Here is a 24,092-nt window from a genome sequence, read left to right on the forward strand (position 1 = left end):
TGGAGGGGTGACACTGCTGCGGTCGAGCCTGCCAGGCATCAGCGTGCCCACAACTCACACCCTAAGAGCCAAGAGAGATGTGGGGTGCAACACTGCCGCCCAGCGCAGAGGCTGGAGCACCCTTAGCCACATCTGCAGCAATGTTTCTGCCCCAGGGGCCCCCAGCAGATAGGGAGCAGCAGCAGCGGAGGGCAGGATACAGGCTGGTTGTGTTACAGAAACATCTTTTATTGAGTTCAGGAGGCAGAGAACTTTCTCAGCGTGATGACGACCAAGGCCACAAGCACAGATGTACCCAGGAGGGAGGCGATGACAATGGCACCAATAGCTCCGGGCCCCAGCGAGCCTGCAGGGACAGAAAACAAAGCAGCGTGAGGCTGGCAGGTCACAGAGGAGAAGGGCAGTCAGGCTCAAACCCCCTCGGGGAGGCAGACAGCAACCCTGCTCCCAAACCCCTGCGGGAGGGACCCGCATGCAGCCCAGGGACCCCGTGGTGCCGCTGCCACGTACCGTCCCCGGTGTCGAGGCGGTGCAGGTGGGTGGTGTCCTCGGGCTCCAGCTCGGAGGTGTACGGGGGGAAGGCGGTGGCGTCTGAGAGCCGGGCTGTGGTGGTGGCGGCGTCGAAGGGGCCGGCTCCGGAGGGCAGCTCGGGTGGCTCGTTCCACAGTGTGGGGACCGGGCCCTGCGGGTACTCTGCTGGGAGACAAGCACCGACCGTCACTCCTGTGCACAGGTGGCCCCAACGAGGCTGCTGGTCACAGCAGGAGCCTGGGACAGCCACAGCTCAGCCAGGCCCTGGGCTCCAGGTGCCCTGGGACAGATGGAGCAACTCTGAGGGCTGTGAAACCCATGGGGCAGAGCCCCAGGCTCTGGGAGCACACCCCCAGAAGACAATGCCTGGGCTCCATGGTGAAACCAGGTGTTCACACAGCACAAATGGCACAAGGGAGACTATCATACCCCTGCAACAGACAGAGGCCAGGCAGGCACCCACACACGGCCTGCACTGTCTGAAACCAGTGCTGCGGGGCCCTTCTGCCCCACACCGCCACGTACGCAGTGCAGGACGCTGGAGGCGCTGCCCGAGCAGGGGAGCTGCATCCTGCAGGCCCCGGAGCCTCAACTTCCCTCTGCCCCCACCTCCACACTGTGCTGGGGAGATGAAAGCAGAGCCGTGCTCTGATGTTACCATTCATGTCCTGTTATTTCTTCCCCCTGTGGGGTCGGGAACCAAAGCAGAGAGCCCTCCCTGTTTGTGTGTGGCTGAGCCGAGCGCTCCCCGTCAATGCCTGCCTTGTTCAGGTGGGCCCCGGCGGGAGCAGGAGACATTCCACAGCTCCCCGCTGAAACCGCTGGGAATGTCACACTAGGATGGGGAAAAAGGGAAAAAACGAACAGCATCCAGTTCCAGGGCCCACCTGAACCGACACGGTGGTTTTCTGGGCCAGGAAAGAGGGCAGCAGAGGAACTGGAGCAAACAGCCCGGGCTCCCTGGGGCAAGGCAAAGGGGTGCGTATCCATCCTGCACGGTGGGTGCTGGAGGGGCTGGGTCACCCGGGCACCCGGGCACAGTGTGCCTCACTGCCATGGGTACACGTGGGCTCACCCCTGCCCAGCCTCTCCAGCAGCCTCCTGGCCTCTCCCTGGCCCAGCAAGGGAGGTGGCGGCAGCGCCAGCCCCGACTGTAAGTACCTGGAGCCCTCCCTGCCAGTGCTCTGTGGGAGCAATGAGCACTGAAGGACCACGCTTGGTTCTCCTGTAGGAACCCTGCACCCAAAGAACAGGAGGGCCAGCACCAAAACGCCTTTGCTGCCTGTGCAAACCCCCAGACAGGACTTGCCACAGGGCTCACATCAAAGAGCGGCTCCCACCTTCCTTGGAAGCTTTCAATGCTGCCTAACAGGCTCAGGAACACAACACAGCTCTAGACTACATTTGCAAAGTTATTCCTACAACCATAAAAGCTACAGGATTTTCATGGTGAGCTGCCAGCTTAACTCTGGCCCAAGGAGCAACAAGATAGGCAAATCAGCTCCCAGCCTGAGGTCCGTGCCAGCGCTCGCTCAGGCAGTGACCCAGCGCGCTCGGGCTGGCTGACCCACCCAGGGGAGAAGCTGGACATGGCATTTGCCACTACTCCCATCTCGGGTCCCCAGCAGGAGCGCACAAGAGTTGCACTCCACGACTGCTCCCCAGAAACACACGAGCCCTTGGCAAGGCCCTTCTCAATCTGCCCTGCACACCCAGCAGCAGAGCTGGAGACACATCCCATCCAGGGGCTCTTCCGGAAATCACTATTTCCAGTGGACCTCTTTTCTCAAAATCCTGTGGTTTTGCTACCAGAGAACAGATCAAGAGTAAACACAGAATTTAGTGGATAAACGTAGTTAAATCAACATGGAAAGGACCCAAGCAGAGCTAGGGCTACTTAGTTAGCAATGGTGGCATTAGGAAGCTGTTGGTTTAGGCACAAACCAAACGCATGTAACAGTTTGAAGCCCTACTTCCAGGCTGCTTTGACAAGTGGAAAAACTGCTCACAGAAGAGCTACACTCTAGCTGTGACCTTCCTTGCTGCACCAACAGCAGAGCCATTCCCACCTGGAAAGGGGGAGCCGTGCTGGAGGAGGTCACTGTTGCATTTCCCAAGAATGTTTTTCTCTCCAAAAGCCAAAATAGCTGGACACACCCCTTGCATCGGGCCGTGGGTCAAGGTGTTAGCTCAGGCAATCTGTAACAGATGCAGACACCATGCATGGAGACTGTAGGACCTGGACAGGCTCTTTCCAATACCCTGTTCTCAAGGGGACAAGGAGGCAGTGCCACCCCTTCCAACAGCAGGGCAAAGGCTTGTTTTCTAGCCAGACCCACGGGTCCCAGAACATCTCTCCAGTCCCAGCAACTCAATTCCTGAAAAATGCATTGCAGCACTCAAAGTAGGGCACAACTTATTTTTGATAGCCAAGTGAAGAGGAAACAGTCTAATTTGTTTATGATCTCGGTGACTTAAGACCTGTATAGAGGATAGGTATTTTGTTAATTCCTCTCATGTGATTGAAGCGTACATTCAGTCCACCCTCACAAAAAGGGCAGAGTGCGCTGAACATGAGGTTTCTGTTCCAAGTTCTTGTGGTTTTCCCTTAACGGTACTTCAGCGGCTGCAGAAAACAACTCCCTTCAGCCAGGCCTCGTGCTTCACTACCAGGAGCTGTCAGCCCCGCAGCAGAACCACGCACGTGAAGTGAAACACCCGCGTCTGACCACCGAGCACCACCTGCTCCGCCAGCCCTCACTGCCAGCCCTCCTCACCGCACCTCACTCGGTGCTGCTGGAGCAGCTGCCGAGAGCCCTGCAGCGCTCTCCCTCCTGAACTAACAGCATTTTCCCTCCTGAACTAACACCTCACGTCTCGCATGCCTCCCTTCTCACCCTTCTGTGAGAAGTGCAGCCACCCATCTAACTATCCCCACACGTCCCGTTGGTTTCCTGAGATGCTCGGGCACTCACGCCCGCTCCCCTCAGCAGCACCACACAGCCCGAGCCCAGCTCGGCCACGCTGCTGCTGGCTACGAGCAGCGGACTCGCGAGGAGACGCGGTCAGTGCCATGCTCTCGGTTCAGTCCCCTGGTGAAAGCAAGGAAAGCGAGGGGGAATAGCAGAGTTGTAGCTGTTGCCAAAAACCAAGGCGGTGAGACAAGGGGCTCTGCCAGCCGCCCGCTCAACACGCGGGACTGGCGGCCAGGTGCAGGCGTGGGACGCAACTCAGGAGGCTCAGGTCCCTGCTCCACTGACGTTTTGTGTAACCACCCCAAGTCACTTCTCCTCCTGGGCTTGGTTCCTCTGTACAAAAGCAGGACTCCAGCAGACCTAAATATGACCCACAAGAGAAAAAGCATGGGCAGGCCCAGGCCTTCCCACATGCACGGTTACTGTCTTTACAGCAACCTGCCGGTTATATCGTCACATCCTTACTGTGACAATGGCACCGTGCCCCTGAACAAATGCCTCCAAGTGACACATCAGACCCAGCTGCAACTCTCCACTGGCAACGGGGAGGCTGCATGGGGCCTCCATGGGCTTGGTGCAGGCACAGCACTGTTAACTTGTACAAAAACCCAAACACGTTGCAGTCTTACGTGAGGGTGTGCAATTGAGGATTGAAAGCCAAGTATCAAGGGCAAGTTAGCATATGGTTTTCCTGTTCACCCAAGAATTTTGTAGAAATTAAGAACTACCAAGAAACGTGCTAAGAACACCTCATCCATCACAAGAGTAGATGCTTAATATCTGAGTCAGAGACACGTGTGTTAGCTGATCCCATCAGTCTTGGGATCAGTCCTATTCCTAAGAAAATCCACCCGTTGTGCTTGCTCTGGGGTGAACAAACCATGCAACTCAGCAGGAGGGCACACAAAGCAGGTACCAGGCTGCTGGCACACACAGGTAAGCCCACCGCTGCCCTGCCTCAGCTCTGCATGCTCTGAAGGGAGAGGAACCGTGACCCCGGGGCACATGCAAGCCCTCTCCCAGAACCCACCCTGTCTCAGCACTGGAGCACAGAGGAACCGCCACTCCACAGGCTGCTCAGTCAAGTGCACTTCGTAAAAATACAGCTCGGGAGCACTTATGGGAGAGGTGATAGAATGAGATGACAGAATGATCTTAATTACTGGGGTTTTTAACAGTGCGGAGATGGAACCCAGAGAAAAATGGACTAAAAGTAATCCATTGTTCTGCAGCAGGCCAAGTAGAGGATGACACAGATGACACCTCTTACTTCTCATATGTTGAGACTACAAGTCATCTTACTTCTGGGAAATAGCCTTCTGGGAACTGCATCACTTATCCTCCCTCTCAACAGCACAGGTTAGTTACGACTGAGGCCAAAAAAAAACCAGAAAAAGTATCAGGGTTAGTACACAAAGAAATACGAGTTTCTGAATGATGCAGGAACCCACCAAGACTTCAGCTACATGGACTGTAGTGACATCTAGAAAGGTGGACGCCAAGGGCAACTTGAAGCAACTGCTCCTTCCATGGTCAGTGAGGAGGCTGGGTGGGCTGTGGGCACAGTGACATGGTCTCCTGTGCCCCAGACCTTGGGCAGATGAAAGGTAAGACTAGACACATCTCCACAAGTGATAGCTCTTGAAGCTGGACAGATCTGAAGGATCCTTCAAGACACCCCAAACAACCAGAACCTTCCCCCAGGCACATTACAAGACCTCAAGGCAGGCAGGCATGGCCATCTAACATCTTCATCCCTGGAGAGCAGTCACCAGCAACCATCACTCTTCTTTGAACAACCTGGTTTCAGGACCTCATCCTCAAAGCCTGTCAATAGGAGATGACAATGAGATGTTCCTCCTCCATAGGATGATGCTTGCAAAGGCAAGAGCACCTGTTGTAACCTAAACATGGCACACCATTTCTTCCGTCGCCACCATTTACAGGTTAACTTAATGCCAAACTCCACAGCTCACATCCTTTTCATAACTTGGGAGCTCTTCTTGCCTTTTTTTCAGTTACAGATTTTTGTGTCTTTTTACATCCATTACAAGGGGTGGCAGTGGTGCTGGGGTGTGCGCTAAGGTTATCTGCTGCTTTCTGGAGCACACTCTCCACCTCCAATCCAGTAACCTTAACCAGGAGCTGATAATAAGTATCAGTAATTTATAGAGCGTTGGTGCTGAGCAAGTCTGAGTAATGCTCTACAAAGACTTGTTTTAAGCCTGGACCTGCTAGAACAACCATGTTTTTAAGAGATGTGTATGACAAATTATTTAATTCCCATATTCTAGTACTTGAACTTCAAAAATTTCCTAATAACCTTTTATTGTATTATTGCTGAGAACAAAGACAAGCTGCTACAGACAAGGCCTTATCCTGTGCTTTCTCCTTTATCATAACAAAGACCATCTCCTGTTCTGCTTCCTTCCCATCCTCCGTATCCACACCGACGCGCTACTGCAGTATAACGTATTTCCACATGAGCTCAAACCAAAAAATCCAGGAGCCCACATCAGAGTTCAGATACAAAAACACATGACTCAGAAACCAAGGCCTCGGCAGTCTTCTTACCAACCTGTGCTTCAATTGGAGTCCTGAACCCATTATGGGGATTGAAACTGGTTTTAGTAATAGAAAAAAGATTCTCTTCACCATCCGACCATGCTCTAGGTCTAAGCGTCACTTGCGTTTGAAGAAAGCAGAAGTGGAAAGAACTTGGTGGTGCAGAAAGCCCTTACATTTGACCCTTTTCCTGTTGCACCTACATGATGTGGACAAAGAGGGACTCAGGTGTCGTCCCATCTTTAACAAATGCAATACTGGAAAGAGCTTACTAGCTCAGAAGTTCATATTTCCTCCAGTTGGAGCCCTGAATGCTCTGCTCAGGAAGCCAGCCTAGCTGGGCAAGAAGCCAGATCAAGGTACACAACCCACCAGCACCCTGGAAGCGCTCTGCTACACCCCGATGGGAAGCCTCAGCTGCCAGGAGATCCTCCATGTCTTGCTGAACTCCCAGGTGCTTACCCCAAGGCTTTGGCACTAGGTAGCTCTTGAGTCATTGCTGTGACAGAATCACGTCCAACGAGGAAAGCAAGACTCATTCTGGACCTCAGGGTGGCATTGCCAGCATCCCCTATGGCCCTGTCTGAGGCAGAATCCACTTTTGCTCTCCACAGAGGGCTTTGCTACGGAAAGTACGAGGTGCTGACATGGGAGGGCAGGGGCTGCGTGAACTCGGAGGCCAGCAACAGGCTGTCCAGCCCCAGGTAGTCACAGCAGGCACAGGGCCAGCGCAGGGATGAAAAGAGGCCTTCATGGGGAGCACAAAGGGCAGCCTGTGATGTGCGAGTGCTGGAAGCTCGAGTGTAGAGCAGTGTAGAGAAGTGTGGTTCTGATGAATGTTAAATAAACTTGTTTACAGAAAGGCTGGGCTGCATGTATATGCACAGAGACCAGAGGGCTGTCTGTATGCCCTTCCCTTCTTTGTCTCCACAAGGCAGGAAATTTCCTTTTCTAATGGGGTGAAACGCAGAAAAAATTCCACTGTGTGCTAAAAGCCCCCGTACTGGGGATGGTAACTCTCCACTCCTAATAGAGAAGTTGTTCTGCTCCTGGGATGCCTCACAATCCAGGCTGGTTCCCTCATGTCCTACTTCGATGTAGCAAAGAAAAACCAACTTAAGAGGGCCTCAAACTTCTAAAATGCAACTGTGAGAATGCATAGAGCCTCTCCTGCGCCCCAGGCTGACTACTGCATTCATCAATGCAAAGCTCTGAGAGCTACCGGCCTCGCTGTGCAAATGAGGATCACCCAGTATCAACCTGGAGTATTTCACAGGATCAAAGTGACAAACAGAGGCAGTGACAGCTGTTTATAAACTGCAGCTGCAAAGCTGAGTGACGAGCAAGTACACAGGAAAGCTGGCAAGGCAGCGGAGAGAGTGGGCATGCACCAGACCCTGGGAACTTAAGCTAACATGAAAGATTCTAGCTCAGAGAAGAGGCAGGTCAAAGTTTCATTGACAATGAATTGATTTCTGAAGAATGAAAAACTCTAACAGTTAAGAAAAAAAACTTACCTGGTTTTGGGGAGGAGCACTGCTACTGCTTCTGGGAGCATAAGCAAGGTATAAACTGGAACGTCATGCTTAAATTATTAATGTTCCATTACAGAAAAATCAAAGGCCAGCATTTGAGAAGGAAAAGATGCATTTTTATGGCTCATCTCACATTTACTTTGAAAGTTCGCCCAGCAAGAAGGCATCTTAAAGTAGTGGGACATACAAGGGCAATACCAGCTACAGTAACTCTGTTCTTGTACCTGCAGATGCAGCCATCAATTCCCGTGCCTGTATGAAAACTTCAAAAAGCCTGCTAGACTGCTGGCCAGGATCTCCCTGCTAGGCAAGGTGCAAAGAACAAACCAAGGGAGCTGCAGTCTAGTATTGCACTTCTTGGAAGTCAGAACAAGAATTCAGGAAAACAAGTGCTGTGCTCTTGCCTGTTATCTTGGCCTGAGCCATCTGTTCAGCATCTCACCTGCATTTAAGGAAAGAGGCTTTGGGGAAAGGCAGTTCCCCACAGGAACAAGTAGGGCTGAAGTTATTAACAACCTCCTTGAAAAACTGTGCTCAAGAGAACAGGTGTCCCATGCTAACCCTCCTCCCCTCACCACCTTTGTGCTGTTTCAGGCTGCAAGTGAACCATCGCTGAGCAGGGGTCAGAACTACGTGCCCTGCCAGCCTGCTGAGGCTGCAGTGCCTCACTTACACCCAGTCCTAAACAGAAACTCAAACAATTCAGATAGACAACTCAGCTTTTGACTGAGCTACACGTTTTCACAAACAGCTTCATATTTCTATTTACAACACCTGCGGTAACATACTCTGCTACAGCAGAAAACTTAAAAGGAACCAGAAATTGGCAAGTAGGCTTTAGCTGGAGAATTTTTTTTAACTTTATCCTACAATTAAAAGTAGACAGACAAGCTGTCCCATCAACTGCAAAGCACACCCCATCTATTAGATTATCTATATATCTAGATTATCTATAGTCACCGAGACTCACACAGGCACTACTGCTGTTCATCTCAAGTTTACAAAGGATTTACGCCCTTCTCCCCAACAGCAACGTGGTTTCAGGACAAAAAGTATATTCTTACTTGATACTACCCCACTGACTTCAAAGCCCATTTCCATTACTCAGTTAGTTATAATTCATTAAATACTTATGGATGTTTTTAGGGGAAGGAAAGGAAGATGGAGCTACACGAAGAGATGCAAGTAAGAGACCTCCTATTCTTTCGGAGTGTAAATGCAAAGATCCTTACCTGCCAGCACAGCAGGGAGCAGGATACCACACAGCGTTAGCAGGACCAGGTGAAGGACTCTGTGGTAGGGCATGGCTTCCCTCAGGAAAAGCATCATCAGGAATTCTTAAACTCTTCAAAGTACGAAACAACTTGGAAATTTCACTGGTATAAAAACTTTGTCTAGGCAGGGCAAAAAAAAAAATCCTTCACAAGAGCAAGTGGATAGAGAGAGTGCAAAGCCCAGCAGAGACTCGCTCTCACTGACTTCTCGAGCACACCTCCTCCTGAAGGCAGCTCCACCCTCTGAAATTTATGCCTAAAACCCCATAGGCAGCCGAGCCGTTAGGCATCCGTCACCCTGCCAGGCCAACGCACACACGAGCAGTTGTTGGTGAGCCCTTCCTGGAGTACCCGTCCCCGCGGCCACCCGGTCCCGCAGCACGGCAAACAGCGCCGGCTTGGTGGGGGCAGCAAGCCCCAGCACCGGGCTCGAGGGCTCTGCTCGCCTCTGCCTGCGGGGTGGCGGTGGTCCTTCCATGGTGGGCACGGCAAAAGAACAAGGGCCTCAATCTTTTAAGGTTAAAATACTCTGAAACAGAGCCAGAGCAGCTCCGTGGCACCCTTGTTTTCTGGCTGCAGTGCTTTGAGGTGGACTAGGAGCTGTGTGTGGTCTGCCCTGGCAGAAGTACCCCTTAAAACCTGGTAACCGTCTTCCAGGGGAATCTACTTTGCCAAACCATACCTGCCTCCTCCTCAGGTTTGAACTGAATAGATACTGCCTCTTCCCGCAGCCTCCTGCCATGCTGTTCATCTCCTTCACATGGATTCATGAGAAATTCTCAGCAGAGAAAACTGAGGTTGGTTTTCAGTCACATTTGCACTGACAGAGACTTGGGAACAGTTGAAGTGAACAAACAGAGGCACACTCCGGCTTATCAGAGGACAGAATAATTGCATTAGTAGTGTTTTTTTTGTTTGCTTTTAAAATTCATACGAGGATGAAATATTTCATAGCTTCTGTATGGGAGATGTTGTAATTTAACTACATAAACATCCCCAATGTCAGTTCTTTATGTTTTGAAAATATGATACAAATAGTTTTATCTTATGTCTCAGATCCAGAGTTTTCTGGTAAATGATCTCTGATTTTGGCACTCTGACAGGCAGCCAGATCCAGTTCAGCTGTCCTTTTAGGTGATTCTACTTGGTGCAGTTTCTTTGCAAAAGCACTTTGCTGTGAGGGGAAGCAGGAAAAGCAGAGACTGAAAACCGTCTCTGCAGCGAAATGAGATGTTTGGAAATAATCTGGTGAAATAACACTCAAACCTCAGAGATGTCTAGCATCAAACTCAACATCTTTCAAACTTTGACCACAGCCCTACTAGCTATCCAGGTTCATGTCCTGTCTGAAAGGAGACTGACATGCATAAAGATATATCAGGTGCAGATGCAAAGTTGTAGCTCCTATTTTTCCCATCCCTACCAATGCAAGAGACCTTTACTACTGCAATAGGCCCTCTTTTAGTCACAGAGGTGAAAGGGCAGTGACCTTAGTGTACAGTCTGAACAGAACAGCATCTTACCTTTGTACAAAAACAGAAGTCAGAATATTAAAATACATGAGAACACGATCTCTTCCCCACAGGTCCATTATCTACAAGCTCTCGGAAGCAGAGCAAGATCCTCAGGGTTTCACAGATCACTGCACATTCTCCCCGCTTGCATTTCTGCATTTTCATTTAGCAATCAGTGAATTGTTCCTTTCGAACTCCCCAACTGAGCTGGAAATTAACAGGCTTTTTCTTGTAGTCCAAAATTAGCTTGTAGAAATTAGATCATACCATTAAAAAACAAAGTACTTATGAACCAGAAACCTTATACACCAAAGTAAGTGAAAATCTTAAAACAAAGTCAAATGATCAGCCAAAGCATGTACTGTTCTCTCCAGGACAACAGCTGAATAATGCAAAACTAATATAAGTTCTTCACTGACTTGGTATTTCTAGTGGTCATGTGAATGACAGAATAACATTCATCATCAGCCTTTACTGGGATTTTCCACACAAAAACAAGAGGCAAGTAGAAAAAAAGAGGAAAGTAAGATTTTGTCTAAAAAGAGAAGCGTGCGAGGTGTCCGTGTGGACTTGAAGCCGGGGGGGAAAATAAAACCTCCCATTTAGAGAAGGGAATTGGAGTGGGCGGGGTGGTACCACCTGGCAAAAAAAGGGCTCCATGACCAAGTGTTTGTAGTAACAGAAAACCAGACAGGGCTTCATCTCTCCTGCATAAACAACATGAGTGTGAATGCACGTGTTTCTGTATGCAGAGAGGGGGGGCAAAAAGTTAAAGCTTCCTTGTCAAAATTTTCCAATCTTGACTTACTGGTGTTTATTTGAACTCTAAAATTATCAGGTAGAAAAAACCCACCGGTATTCCTCACTAGGGAAGAAATAAAGCAGCAGTTGTTGTTCCGCATCTTGTACACTTCCTTCTTGTTTCTTGACGAAAGCTCATGAGTGTCAAGTTTTGGGTCAGTTTTAGCATCAGGAATTATCTCAAAACTCAGCTTGGACAAAAGCAAGCAGAAAATTTGCTCTGAGATATAATACAACCAGGTTTTATTTAAGTTCTCTCTTTCCCCCCCCCCACACTGGCAAAAGTTCAGAGGGAGTTTAAAGTTTTGTAAACATTTTAACTACCCCTCTTCCCCCTTTTATGAATTTACAAAGCAAAGGAGACAGGGAGACCAGATTTGCAACAGTTCCAAGTCTCTCCATGCTATTGGATCCAAAAACTATATACAAGTCTGCAGCAGTCTCTGTATAGTTACTGTACACGTTTGGGGGCTGGGGGAAGAGAGAGGACAAGGAGGACGAGGGGAAGGTGACCCCAAAAATGAATAAACCAAACAAAATAAAATACAAAGCCAAACTGCTCTTGAGCAACTCGAACTGTTTTCTTTAGGCAGTGATGACAGAAAGACAGACACCTTTATACACCTCCACCAAACTGCAGCGCAACTCCCTTGGCAGGTTATAACCCTCTGGGAATGGGAGATGGGACCAGGGTGTTGAAACTAAGTGCATTTGGCAGTTTTAGTTTTGTTTATTTTGTGGTGTGTGCATGTGCGTGGGTGGAGAAGGGAAGGCCGTGGTAATCTTTCGGTGAGAGAAGAAGGTTATGATTCCATACTTAAACATGGATCCAAGTGAAGGTGCGTGATGTAGCTTGAAGTGTAGACGATACGCAGGGCTGTCATTGCACATAGCCTCACCCTCCACAGTCTCTTTCCATTACAAAAGGGCATCTCTGCTTGTTAACCTAAGCACTGTTTGAAATGACAACTGTCTAGGACTGCTGGGATATGTATCTGAAAGCCAGTGTTCACTCTCACCAAAGACTAGAGATCCAAAGGTAAAGATCCTACTGTCTCTTAAACGAGACAAATTTGCAGGAAAAGAGCTCAAAATAGACTGGTCCTAACCCTCAGAAGGTAGCATTTAAGGGATAAATTCAACCTGAAAGAAGAGATGCCACCCCTCTTTTTCCTCAAGAGCAGAAGTCCCCCCTCGTCCAGGAAGGCTGGAGTATGCTGACAGGAAACTCCACCAGCTTCAGCATCACCACCTAATGAAGACAGACTCGAGCTTTCCCTCCAAAATAATGTGCTGAGAAGGGCTGGCAGGGGGTGTGCAACTTCAAACCAACCCAAGCTAAACTGCGCCCGCCACCGCCCCTCTCCTGCTGTTGCCAGTTCTAAGGTTAGCTTATGAATGCAACTCCTGGCTTGGGAGAGCACCACTTGCCCTGATGGAGCGCGGAAGTCAGTATCTGTGTGGCATTTTGGTTTTGACCAACATCTGTTAACCACAAACTCTCTCTCTCTCTCTCCATGACTGCACGTGTTGGATGTGGTAAGAGTAACCAGGAGAGGGAAGCAATGGTTTGCAGGATCCCAATCGATTTTTTTCCAGGTATGTCAGCAGAAGAAATCACAGCACAGTGAAAGCTTGCTGCCAAAATCAGCTTTGTTGTGAACAAATCCTGTCTCCCACCCTCCCAGGACTCTGAACAAAGTCCACTCGACTCAAGGCTGACAGCAGGAACGACGCCTGTGCAGTCCTGGGCAGAAAGGGTTTGCCGGGGCTAGAGGAAGCAGCCTGAGATGATTGATTCTGTGATTCACTGCGAGGCGAAGAAGAATGCATGGTGGAGAGTACTGTGTCCAAAATGGAGAATCCAGGGTTAACAGATGCAGCAAAAGCCAGCTGATTTGCACATGCTCAGTAGTCTTCCAAAGTCTCTATTTCTCCCATATTGAGCCGCTCTGATGAGGCATTCACTGAAAACCCTGCAAACCAAAGAAGAGCTGTGTTATAAGTCTGATTGTGGCATATTCTGTATGATACAATGCATCTGTTACATGCAGCAGCTGTTTAAGATAAAGTGAATAGATACCAAGTAAAAACCCAAAGGAAAATACGGCTAAATGTAACAACCCTAACTGTTGTGTTCCCTTCTGACCCCCCCCCCCAAAAAAAAAAACCAAACACAAAGATAATTCATGTACTTAGGTAAGTATCACTTGGTCTTTAGAAACAGATCAGTAGAAGCCTGATTTCAACTTTAATTTTCAAGACATTATCTGCAGAGCTAGTACGGTATCTAGGTGCTGTGGAGACATGGCTCAGCAACATCTCACAAGACAGCATGTTTGAACCAGCTGGTACTTGGGAGCGCCTGTCGCAGTACTTACAGAGTCCAAGAGGCAGAAATAGGTGTTCTGTAAGCTTAAAGTGTTGATCATGCTTAGCACTTCAGAGGGTGTGAGCGATGCTACTCCTTACTTTAAAAGCATAGACACATGCACCTAAGAAACCTCGTGGAAGTTCCATGCATTTCCAGGCCTTCGTTTTTTTTCTTTAAACTCCTAGCTCAGGAGGACATGAAAATGTACAAAGCTACACAGGGCTACCCAGTTGGCTCAATGTATGTCTATACTTTGAACCACACTCTTAACTGTAAGTACTGAGGACGCAATGTCAGAAGAATGAGAAAGCCAACATTTTCTACAAGGAAAGACTAATGTTGTATCATATGGAAATTTTCTATCAAGATTCAGTTTTTATTGTAGCAACCCCGTATGAAGTATAGGAAAGATGAAAAAACTTTTTTTTGTGTTAAGCTGTTAAACACAAGCCTGGCATTTCATTGTCTTGAGACCGCTGTATAGGCTTGCTCTGTGCTAGAAAACAAACCACTTTTCGCAGCCATCATCTTCAAAGTGTTTTGCTCGGGATGTTTAAAAAACTGCTCTGGCTCCCTCTCGTGGCAGTACATTACCTAGAGATTTTTGGAATTTTGTAAGAGTGTACTGATTTTTAGCAAGCTGTTGTGTTAGTTCTCTTATAGCTGAAACTTCATAATTGCATTTAGTGATTTCTAATATCAATTGACCAAGTGCTTTTTTTTTTTATTTTTTTAATATCGAACTGATCACCCACATCAGATTCACTAGATAGGCATCTAGGGGTGGCATAAGTCAGGATTCCACTGAAGAGTTCATTACACTTCAAAGCAGAAATCAATTTAATTGAAAAGCACTGATTGTGCTGATAACAAAAAGGCAGCGACTTGCAGGCATATAAAGCAGCTTGCTATTAACCAAGTATGGGTTCGGCAGTGCCAACATACCAAGTACCTGCTCAGTGTGGTGCCCCAGTTTCCATTTCATCACACGAAGCACAAATAGGACACATTTGTTCTACAAGAATACTTCAGCAATATATTACATACCTCAATGCTCACTGCTCTCATGTAGATAAGTGATGCCCCTGTTTTCTTAAAGGCCACTTAACAGAAACCTTTCCATCAACGCTGTAAGCGCAGGCCAACAACTATCCTCACAAAAATTGAGAGAACAACAAAAAAAGACTACTAACTGATGTCAGCATCTTCACTGCCTCCAATTCCAAACTCTTCAAAACAGATGTATCTAAAGGCCTCGTTTGTTCTGCTGCACTCTTAAAGATCCAGGCTATCTACAAGAATAGCCACGTGTCCATGACAGGCAGCTTCCTTGTCTCAGAGACCAAAAACTTACAATACATGAAAACACGGTTTTTGAAGTCTTCAGAGTTGTTTTCACCTCTCAAAAAATAGTGTTAATGGCTATATTGTTTAAAAAGGAAAATAAACAACTAAATTACATCTCTTTCCCTACTTTACAAAACTTTTTTCTCAGGCAACTAAACCCACTCCTAATTTACCCCCAAAACACAGTGTCACTAACAAAGACACTGGAAGTCTGCCTTGTTCTTGATATCAAGGGCAGGCAACAAGTTCTCTGTAAGACCCCTTTTCCTTATCTGCTGGTTGCATTTGGACAAAGAATGAATGCACAGGAGACTCCACAAGAGACTCCTCTGTTCAAAGAGTGTCATTAGTGATTTACATCACTATCTTGTCTTCTACTTAACACGAACTTGAGGCCTGAACTGCCCCAGCAGCAGAGGCATTCACAAAAGCTTTTACATGAAACTGATGCATTATTTTAAAAATCCTAATACTGGAACAAATTCTAAGGACACTTCAACAACTACCTTTTCTGCTTGAACTCAACACTCCCATTTAGGTTAATGTGATTTTTACACTCAAGGCTTTTCCCAAAAAAACCAATTAGTTTCTAAAAATTAAAACTGACCTAACAAGCTAGGATCTGCGCGAACCATTTTCTGTTTCTTCTTCTTCTTCCCACTCTGCACAGCCTCAAAATTGGATTGCTGGTTGTTACTCTGATTGGTCTGAAAGACTGAATGTAGCGAACTATGATTCATCCCCCACACTGAATCCTAGAAAACAAAGCAAATACATTATAAAATGGAATTAAGTTTTGTTTATTTATACTGAAAACGCACAGAGAACCCAAATCACTTTCTATATCACACGTTGTAGCACTAAGCCACTGATGCATCCATCCAGTATATCTACCTCATCTTCCTGAAGTGTATCCTGGATCAGCATGCTAAGGGACTATTTGATCCACAAGGGGCTTCAGCTGTTAACTATAAAGAATACTTGATTCTGCAGTATATGTTTGAAATCTGCTTTATTCTCTGCATTTCACATGGCCTGTAAAATCCTGCTCACCCTCCTACCAATCAATCAGAAATGCCAACTCCTCAGACTGGAATACAGTATTTATACATTCCTAAGGACTGTAGCAAGATTTACCTGTTGCTGCTGCTGCTGCCGCTGTTGACTGGCTTTCTGTTTGGCACGGCGCTCAAGAAACTGCTTGGCAAACTCCTTGGCCTCAGGAGTGTCCCCAAGATATGCTCTGATGTAATCATGGACCTCATAGGGAGATTCTACTTCCTTCAGGAAAGAAACAAACGTGGGAACTGCAAGAAAAAGACAGACCATGAGAGTGTGTGTGCAGATGTGTGAACACACGCATGCAAAACCCACACCCTTTGGATTTGTTTCAAATATTTGCTAGTCTAGTACCTACAAACAGCTTGCCCTGGTAAGCTCCCTTTGGTAGAGTCCCACAATGTTTCATTCATTCTATAGGGAAAGCAACGATAAAGCTAGTGAATGTAGTAAGAAGGAAAAAGAAATCCTAGGGATACGTTGGCAGTGTCTAAAGCTGATGGGCTGAGAAACTCATTCAAATGTAATGCCTGGCCTAAATGGGTAACACTCTCCTCTTCCACATGCTGCCATCAGTACTTTCTCCTTTCTGCTGAAGAATGACAAGAGCACACTCCACAGTGGCTGACATGACCCACAACCACCTGCAGTTCAACAGCTAGTTCAGTTGCAAGCCTCCTTTATCATCCTTTTTTCTTTAAAATACCTATGTTGAACTGAGTTGTTTGTTTTTTTAAACATGGATAAGGGCAAAACAAATCACAAGCCAGGAAGACACCATTGCAACAGGCTGTCACCTCAAAAGCACAGAAGCTCACTGCAGAGATGTGACACACAGCAGCACTGCAGAGCCACTGCCTCTTCAGACACCAGATGCAACTGATTACTTTGTCACAGGTGGGGCCAGGTTACTTCTAGATTCTCTCCTCGAGGAGGAGGAAAGTTGCAGCACTGTATCTGTGTGAGGTGTCATCCTGGCTCTCGGAGCAGCACTGGTTCTACAGTCATGTCCAAGGGCCCCAAAGAGCCACAGCTGTGCAGCATACAGATGCTGGAGCACAGGGACTTACACAGGTCAAGACTGGAGGCAGCAGAATGCCTGCAGAGCTTTGCTACAAAGGAGGTACCAGTTTGTGATCTCAGAGTGGGAGTTACTCTATGTGCCCTGCAGCACAGTTGGGCAAAAAAATTCACACAATTTCACACAAAAAATGCTTTGCACAGGGACATGTGATAATTTAGCCTTCACTTAAAAGTGATCCGGATCCCCACTCATCTGCCTGATATTGCATTCACCATCAAGAAGTTCTCAGCAGAGCTCTGAGTGGCAGACTTCGGAACTATTTCTTTCCAAGCACCCTTGGATGTGTAATATTTAGTCCTACAAAAACCAGAGAAGATGATACAGCAGTTCTTCAGACCTGTATTTAGAGCTAATGATACCATTTTGCTGACCGCATTATAAACATTATTTTGATTGAAGTCATTACTTCGCTTCAGAACTATCTGCTCAGGAAACAAACCGGACACTGTTTTTTCCACAGCAGAATAGTTGCAATCCTTCCCACCTCTTACCATCTAAGTTGTTGGCTGTGTTGAGTGCATGAAGCATCTGTTCACACCACTGAGTGAATCCATCCTGGGCTTTATTAACCCCCTGGAACAATTTCAACAGCTTCTCCTCTTCTTCTACTTTCTTATTCTGTCTACTTGTAATACCTACAGATTTACTGAGATAAAGAAAAGGCATAATACATTATAAACTAACCCTTAACAATAGTACAGTATACAGCACAGTGCTACATACAACACTCACTAGTTTACACAACACAAGCACTGTTTAAAGAACTAATTTACCAAGGAAATTCCGAAATAAATAATGAATGGCTACCTATTAGCTACTTTTGTTGTCCAAAGAGATCCTGAGTGACACAGAAAGAAGTAAAATACATCAAGATACTGTAACTGCTAAGTCATCATCTCAGGAGCGGTAGCCTTTCTTTGCAAAAGCTCCTTCCCCAGTTCCTACCTGAGGCTGGCATTGCTTTTGTTTTTATTGGTCGAGTTACGAGGTCCCACTTCCTTCACTGCATCATCCCAGAAACCCATGTTTGAGTTTTTGGTATCAGCATTACTCCAGATGCTACTGACTAGGTCAGATGCCCACTGGTTGCTGGGATTAGTGTTTAGGGAGCCCCACACTGAATTCCCAATGCTGGTGTGCAGGTTAGAGTGCTGTTGAAACATAACAAAGAGATCCTGGGTATTAGCACCAGACCTGGCAGAGCAGTAATGAACACACACGGAAAACTGTCATCGTCTGTTAACCCCCACATACTGATTAGATAAATAGTGGACGTACCGTAGTATTTCTGACTCTGTTTGGCTGCTGGTGCTGCTGTTGCTGCTGTTTCTGCATCTGCCTTGCCTCTTCCTGCTGTATCTCCAACAGGGACTTGGTAGTGCCTGTTGGTTTGGTGACATTACCCCAGCCTGACAATTTTTGCTGCTGTTGTTGCTGCTGTTGCTGGAGGGCTTTCATTAGTTCACGCTGCTGACGCCTTTGCTGTAGCAAACAAGACAAAAACGCTTGTCCATACTATCAGGAGATCATTACTGTTCCAAATTCTTGCTGGAAATTTTTTTCAAACTGATTTCATCTTATTCTGGAGAATGCTGAAGTACTACTATTTTTGAGCTGTTACATTTCCTACAAATAGGGATGCACTAAGTAACTAGGGAAAACAAGCTGTTTATTAGCCCAAAACAGAATGAACTTGTCTCATAATTATGAATGCTGTCTGCTAAGCATTTGGGGTCTTGGAGGAATACCTTCTCCTACCACTTATTTTTCTTTAACATGTCCTGGTCTTGTGCGTATTTGCAAAGCTATATGCTATAGATGTGAAATCATTTTATATTGTTTAGTGAACATATTACATTCCTAAGGTTTAAAGAAAAGGGTAGAGTTCCCCACCCTTTCAGATATTTATATTTAGAAGCTATAAAAAACCTTCACAGTACTCACTGAACCTACACCTGAAAGATAGGATTTTACCTGGATTATACTATTTTAATAAACTCATCCTCACCATTACTTCTAATAGCTTAGTCAATAGTTAAGCAGTCACACAGTGGAGTCCACTCTAACAAGTTAAGCTCCCTTAGCATTAGTATTTACCTCTTCTCGAAGCTGCCTTTCTCGTTCTTCTTCTATCTTTTGTATTTCTGCCAATGACAGTGTGTTCTGGGATTGACAACCTCCTGAATTTGACTGCTGACCCCATGTTGAAGATGAAGGGAGCTGTGGCAAAAACACACCATTAGGGATTAAAAAACCTTTTAACGAACACTGCTGAAGTATAATCATGAAAAAAATCAATATAAGCTCAGAGCACAGGGAAAAGAAAGGCCACCTTTAAACTTCAACAAAACATTTCAAAGTATAAAATGTTATAGCAGTATTAAAGTGTACGCTTCAAGTATCAAGTGTATGTTTCTTCAAACTGCCCTCTGATGTATCATACTGTCAAAGATAAAGCACATCAAGAATAAGGTAATAAATACATCGCTATCTGAAAAACAGCAGTTTTTATTCCAAAGACTTCTGAAACTGCAGCCTTTAGAAACTTTGCACTGGCCCTTCCTCATTGGAGCAGAATAAACATCTGTATTGACCTGCAAATCCCTTGTCGGTGAGCTTCTTCTGACTTAACCTTTTCCTTTTGTTTTGCAACTTACCTTCCTCCTGCATCTCCCATCAATTTCAAAGCCAACTTCTGCCCCTTCCAGATAGTCCATACCTCTCTGGCTCAGTTCACACTAGCCTAGACAACCCTGAATTCCTGTTGTGGTTTTACACAGCACACTAAGTTAAGAAGGAGGTTAAGCCATAGAAACACTTTACCTTCATCTGGGCAAGTTGCTGCTGTTGCTGCTGTTGTTGTAGCCGTCGTAAAGCCTCCTGCTGCTGCTGCCTCTGTCTCATTATTTCTTTCTGGCGCTGGAGTTCCAGCTCCTTGCGCTTTCGCTCTTCTTCTTCAAGCCGTTGTCTGGCTGCCTCTTCTTCCATGCGTAGCCGACTTTCCTCGAGTCGCCGTTGAGCTTCCTCCTCTTCACGTGCCCACTTTGCAGCCTCCTCTTCCTTCCCAGCACATAAGGAAAAGTAAAGTCTTAGACTTATAAAATCTGAACTACTTCTGCTCTTTGGATTTGAGATCCTAACAGAAGAAAGGGGCCTTTGTGCCTTTAATCTGTGTTGTTAAGTTTACCTTTTCTCAGTCAAGAAAGTGTGGTAATATTGGCTAAATACTCTCAAAATACAAGTTCACCCATTTTTCCACTAAGGGACTTGAAAAAGAATGACATCTTTAGTTCAGACTAGCTAATTGTCTGAACCACTTTCCTTCTAGAAGTCATGCATCTTGCAGTCTGAGCTTATTCTATTTGCTTGTACAACTTACAGTCAAGCACTGGCGTACTTTCAATAAAATAAAACTTGACAGGAATAAGGGGAGAAAGTTTTTAACGTGAAAGAAAAAAACAAAGTGATGTTTACTGATGAAAACTAGAGCTGCAAAGGAAAAGATGCTTCTGGTAACAAACAAGATGACTGTGTGGTGGGCCAGAAATGGTGAGGAACATCACATCAGGGAGGGCCCTGAAAGAGATTTTTTAAATAACTAGCAAATCCTAAATGGACTAGAAGTTAATGAGCCACTCTCATTTTAAGATTTGACGTAGAGCCTGTGACAGTATCAACCAGGGGTCTAAAAGCTCAAGTTCCTCAATATAAGCTTCTAAGGCTGACCCCAAAGGAAAAAAAATAGTAAGACAATAGAAGGGAAAAAATGCTTAAACTCTGACAGCCTTGGCATAGTACAGAAAGGCGGGCAAAACTGATCATCTCAGATGATATTAAAAACAGTACTATTGTAAACACTTGTAGAATGACGATTTAAAACAAATCATTCCAGTACTGTATTCTGCCTTTATTTTGAAAAAAGAACTAGAAGTACTATGCTGCAAAGCCACTCTTAAGGCTCAGATGTGAAGGAAAACATTCAACACAGATTTTCCAAAGGGCAGTTCAGATTCCGATTATTTTATCTGAAATGAGGAGAGAGGTAATGTCCCTGAGCTTTGCCTTCCTCCACAAAAACTGATGGTCTCTCAGGCACAGATCTAGTTTCAAACCTTGTTGGCTCTGGTAGTCTCCATAATTAGACATAATGGATCGATCCCCTTAGCTTGTTTTCACCTGTTTACGAAGTAATTCTTCTCGCTGCCGTCTTTCCTCCTCTTCTCTTCTCCTCTCTTCCAATCTCCTAAGTGCTTCCTCTTGCTGTTGCCGTTCCTCTTCTTCCCGCTGCCGTCTTAGTGCAATTTCCTGCTCTCGTTGCCGCCTCAAGGCTTCTTCCTGGAGTTGGGAACAGAATGTCCATCTATAAATACCAAATCATTGATGAACCACATCAGAACACAGACTACAACACAGTCTAGCTAAATGAATGGCCTCAAGAAAAGATCCTTAATATTTTGTTTTGCCAGTGCTTAGCTTAAACTTAAACAAATTGAACAAGTTTAGGACCCACAAGTCAACAGGTTTTCTGATGCATCTCATAAACAAATGAATTATTTTAATGAATAATGAAACACATGAAATCAAGCATTATCTTTGTTTTTTAAAAACAATGGCATTGAGAAAGAAAACAAAGGAGGGTGCAACTCCTCCTTCCAGTCTATACTAACTGAACCTGAACATATATATTTTAATGTGATCTCAGCAATTCCTTTTTTGGCTTGTTGGCTGTAAGTGGAAATTTCTCCTACTTAGAGGAGTTACTAAACATTGACTAACAAACAAGTGCACTACAAAACTGAAACCACATGTCCAGACACAATAAATAAGCCAAAGAAGCCCAGCATATTTGAGGACACTGAATCTTTGCAAGCCCCAGAGATATGGAACTCTATGGAAGGGCTTTCATCGGCCTCTTCCTACACTACTTAAATATCATAGGCAATGAAATGTCTCGAGGGCTTTGGTTTTGGCCTATTGCTAAGTTATTTAAATAGCTTCCATTAAGTTATGTTTTGTTTTCCAAGTAGCAAAATTATTTGGTTAACTGAAAAATAAACATCAGTAACCTTTCCTAATGCTGTCAAGATCAACAAATATTTTCCCATTCTGCTACCTGGTTTTTAGAGGAATAGGGCACAACCAGCCTTCTGCTGGTCTCTTGTGTACCACAGAGCAGGTGCACTCCTGTCCAGCTTTTCCCCAGTTGTGACCTCCCCTTGCATAAAATAGCTTTTCTTTTTGCTGCCTTTTCTGATCTTTGAAATCCAGCAACTGTGCAAAGGGCACCCTGTTTTTCATCTCTTCTGTCCTACTTATTGGACAAGAATTTAAGCTTCCATATTTTCCTTTTGAACAATCAGTACTGTGCAAACGTACTCTTTAAAGTTTTCTATAATACAGAAAGGACTAAGGGAGATGACTAAGGGAGACTAATTGTGCAAGATAGATGTATTAATTTTGAACTCCAGTAAAACAAGAAGTTAATTCTGAAATCTAAGAGCCTTATACTAAATTGCATACCAAACCTTTATATAGACATGGCATAGGTACACTGCAATACCAACTGGACCAGGTTTCTGATAGCAGCTCACTCCAGATGTCTACAATATAACTATACAGTAGACAAAGCATTTTTATACCCAATTTACTGCTGTAAATTCTTCTACTAGCTGGGTATAAAACAGTAGCCTGTGAATTATTTCCTGTTTAATCATTTAAGGCTTTGATTTAACATATTCAGAAAAGCTTTGAGCACAACATCTAGACCATTTTTGTAACCTGGGCCTATAACTAAATTAATGGGACACATACAGTCAAGTCACAATAATCATGTGTCCCAGTGCAAGTGCTGAGAATTTTCTGCTTCCTGTTGCTTTTACTGAAAAGTCTGCTGAGGAGGCTAGAAGTGTGCCTGTATTTTGCTTGACTAGAGACCACACCAGGAGCTTGGCTCAAGACACCCAGCCACCAGCCAGGCTGGGGGATGTTTGGCACTAGTCATCGACATCACATGCAGTACCTGAGAGAGGTGAACAAAGTCACCAAGTCCTCCTACATAACAGCAGTTCACTGACATCTCTGCCCTACTTTGCTTTTTAGAAATAAGATTGGCAGCAACAAATAAAACTGCAGGGATCTCTCTTCCTCGGGAATCCTGGAAGAGACATTGCTGAACGACAAGAATTAACAAAGGACTCCTCTCCCCTAGAGAGCTAAAGATGAACAGTAGTGCATCAAAATGAAAAAGCTGCATGATCATAAAAAGCTAGGAGCCACATATCTGATAATTCTTTCTAGCCACTCTTCACAGCTATAGGAAAGGCTCTCTTAGTATTTACTTCTGCATCTTTCTTATTGTTCAGTATTTTAGTTTGAGCTTATGACCAAAACTGTTGAAAGCTCTCCAGCTTTCTGCTATTGACTTTTATGGGAAATAGACAGACTTGCTCCTTTGGCCTTTGCTGCTCCCATATTCATAGCTTCCGACTCCAGGAGAATCCCAGCTTTCTTTAGCATTAACCACCTCTTTTCTTACAATTACTTTTAAGGACACATATTGCTTTGTAGACAGTTTACTTCAGATCTTTTGAAATACCTACAATATTGCCCAATATCCTTAAGTAGTAATTCTGATTTCAGTAGCGGCTGCTTTCTTAAAGTATTCTAGAACTTTTGCAGCTGGTAACACCCGCAATTCCCCTTGCCTATGTCAATAGGGCTTACAAATCTTTTAGTTTTGTAACATTCATGTTTGGGCCAAATGCTTTGAAGAGAAACAGTAAAGATATAACTCAGACAATTACTAGGTAAAATTATTAAACCTCAAATTGTGTTCCTGAAAGTGATTAGTCATTACAAAATAGAAGATATGAGATCAGACGCAAAAAAGAAAGAAGCTACACAAGCTGAGAAATATTGTTTGTAATTCTACAGTGCAGGCAATTGATGAAAACTAAGAACAAAACTGGATTCAACATTTGGTACGACATTTCATCCTACAGAATTGAATTTCTTTTTTTTTTTTTATTTAGAA

At 45.4% G+C, this 24,092-nt stretch overlaps 2 protein-coding genes across 14 annotated transcripts in view; both read right to left on the reverse strand.

The window, feature by feature from the left end:
- Window positions 1-207: 207 nt before the first annotated feature.
- Window positions 208-11,356, reverse strand: SNORC (secondary ossification center associated regulator of chondrocyte maturation). Of its 3 annotated transcripts, none has more exons than XM_048063168.2 (3): window positions 11,248-11,356; window positions 511-693; window positions 208-346 (listed from the first exon to the last, which is right to left on the reverse strand). In XM_048063168.2, exons 1-3 carry the CDS (start codon window positions 11,294-11,296, stop codon window positions 237-239), a joined length of 342 nt encoding a protein of 113 aa, XP_047919125.1. In that variant the 5' UTR covers window positions 11,297-11,356; the 3' UTR covers window positions 208-236. The 3 variants fall into 3 exon arrangements, with proteins under 3 accessions (XP_047919125.1, XP_047919124.1, XP_013043535.2); XM_048063167.2 differs by having other exon boundaries at window positions 8,839-11,298; XM_013188081.3 differs by having other exon boundaries at window positions 511-696; window positions 8,839-11,298.
- Window positions 11,357-11,409: 53 nt separating this feature from the next.
- GIGYF2 (GRB10 interacting GYF protein 2) overlaps window positions 11,410-24,092 on the reverse strand; it is a 78,572-nt gene continuing 65,889 nt past the window's right edge. For all 11 annotated transcript variants that reach the window (XM_067002626.1, XM_067002624.1, XM_067002620.1 and 8 more), the window contains 9 exons: window positions 21,236-21,394; window positions 19,883-20,119; window positions 19,157-19,279; window positions 18,338-18,541; window positions 18,005-18,210; window positions 17,551-17,705; window positions 16,054-16,223; window positions 15,524-15,671; window positions 11,410-13,171 (listed from right to left, as the gene is read on the reverse strand). In XM_067002626.1, coding sequence (XP_066858727.1) covers window positions 13,104-13,171; window positions 15,524-15,671; window positions 16,054-16,223; window positions 17,551-17,705; window positions 18,005-18,210; window positions 18,338-18,541; window positions 19,157-19,279; window positions 19,883-20,119; window positions 21,236-21,394 — 1,470 coding nt within the window. In that variant the 3' untranslated portion in view covers window positions 11,410-13,103. The remainder of the gene's footprint in view (window positions 13,172-15,523; window positions 15,672-16,053; window positions 16,224-17,550; window positions 17,706-18,004; window positions 18,211-18,337; window positions 18,542-19,156; window positions 19,280-19,882; window positions 20,120-21,235; window positions 21,395-24,092) is intronic.

The sequence above is a fragment of the Anser cygnoides genome, chromosome 9 (assembly GCF_040182565.1).
Source record: "Anser cygnoides isolate HZ-2024a breed goose chromosome 9, Taihu_goose_T2T_genome, whole genome shotgun sequence".
NCBI lineage: Eukaryota > Metazoa > Chordata > Aves > Anseriformes > Anatidae > Anser > Anser cygnoides.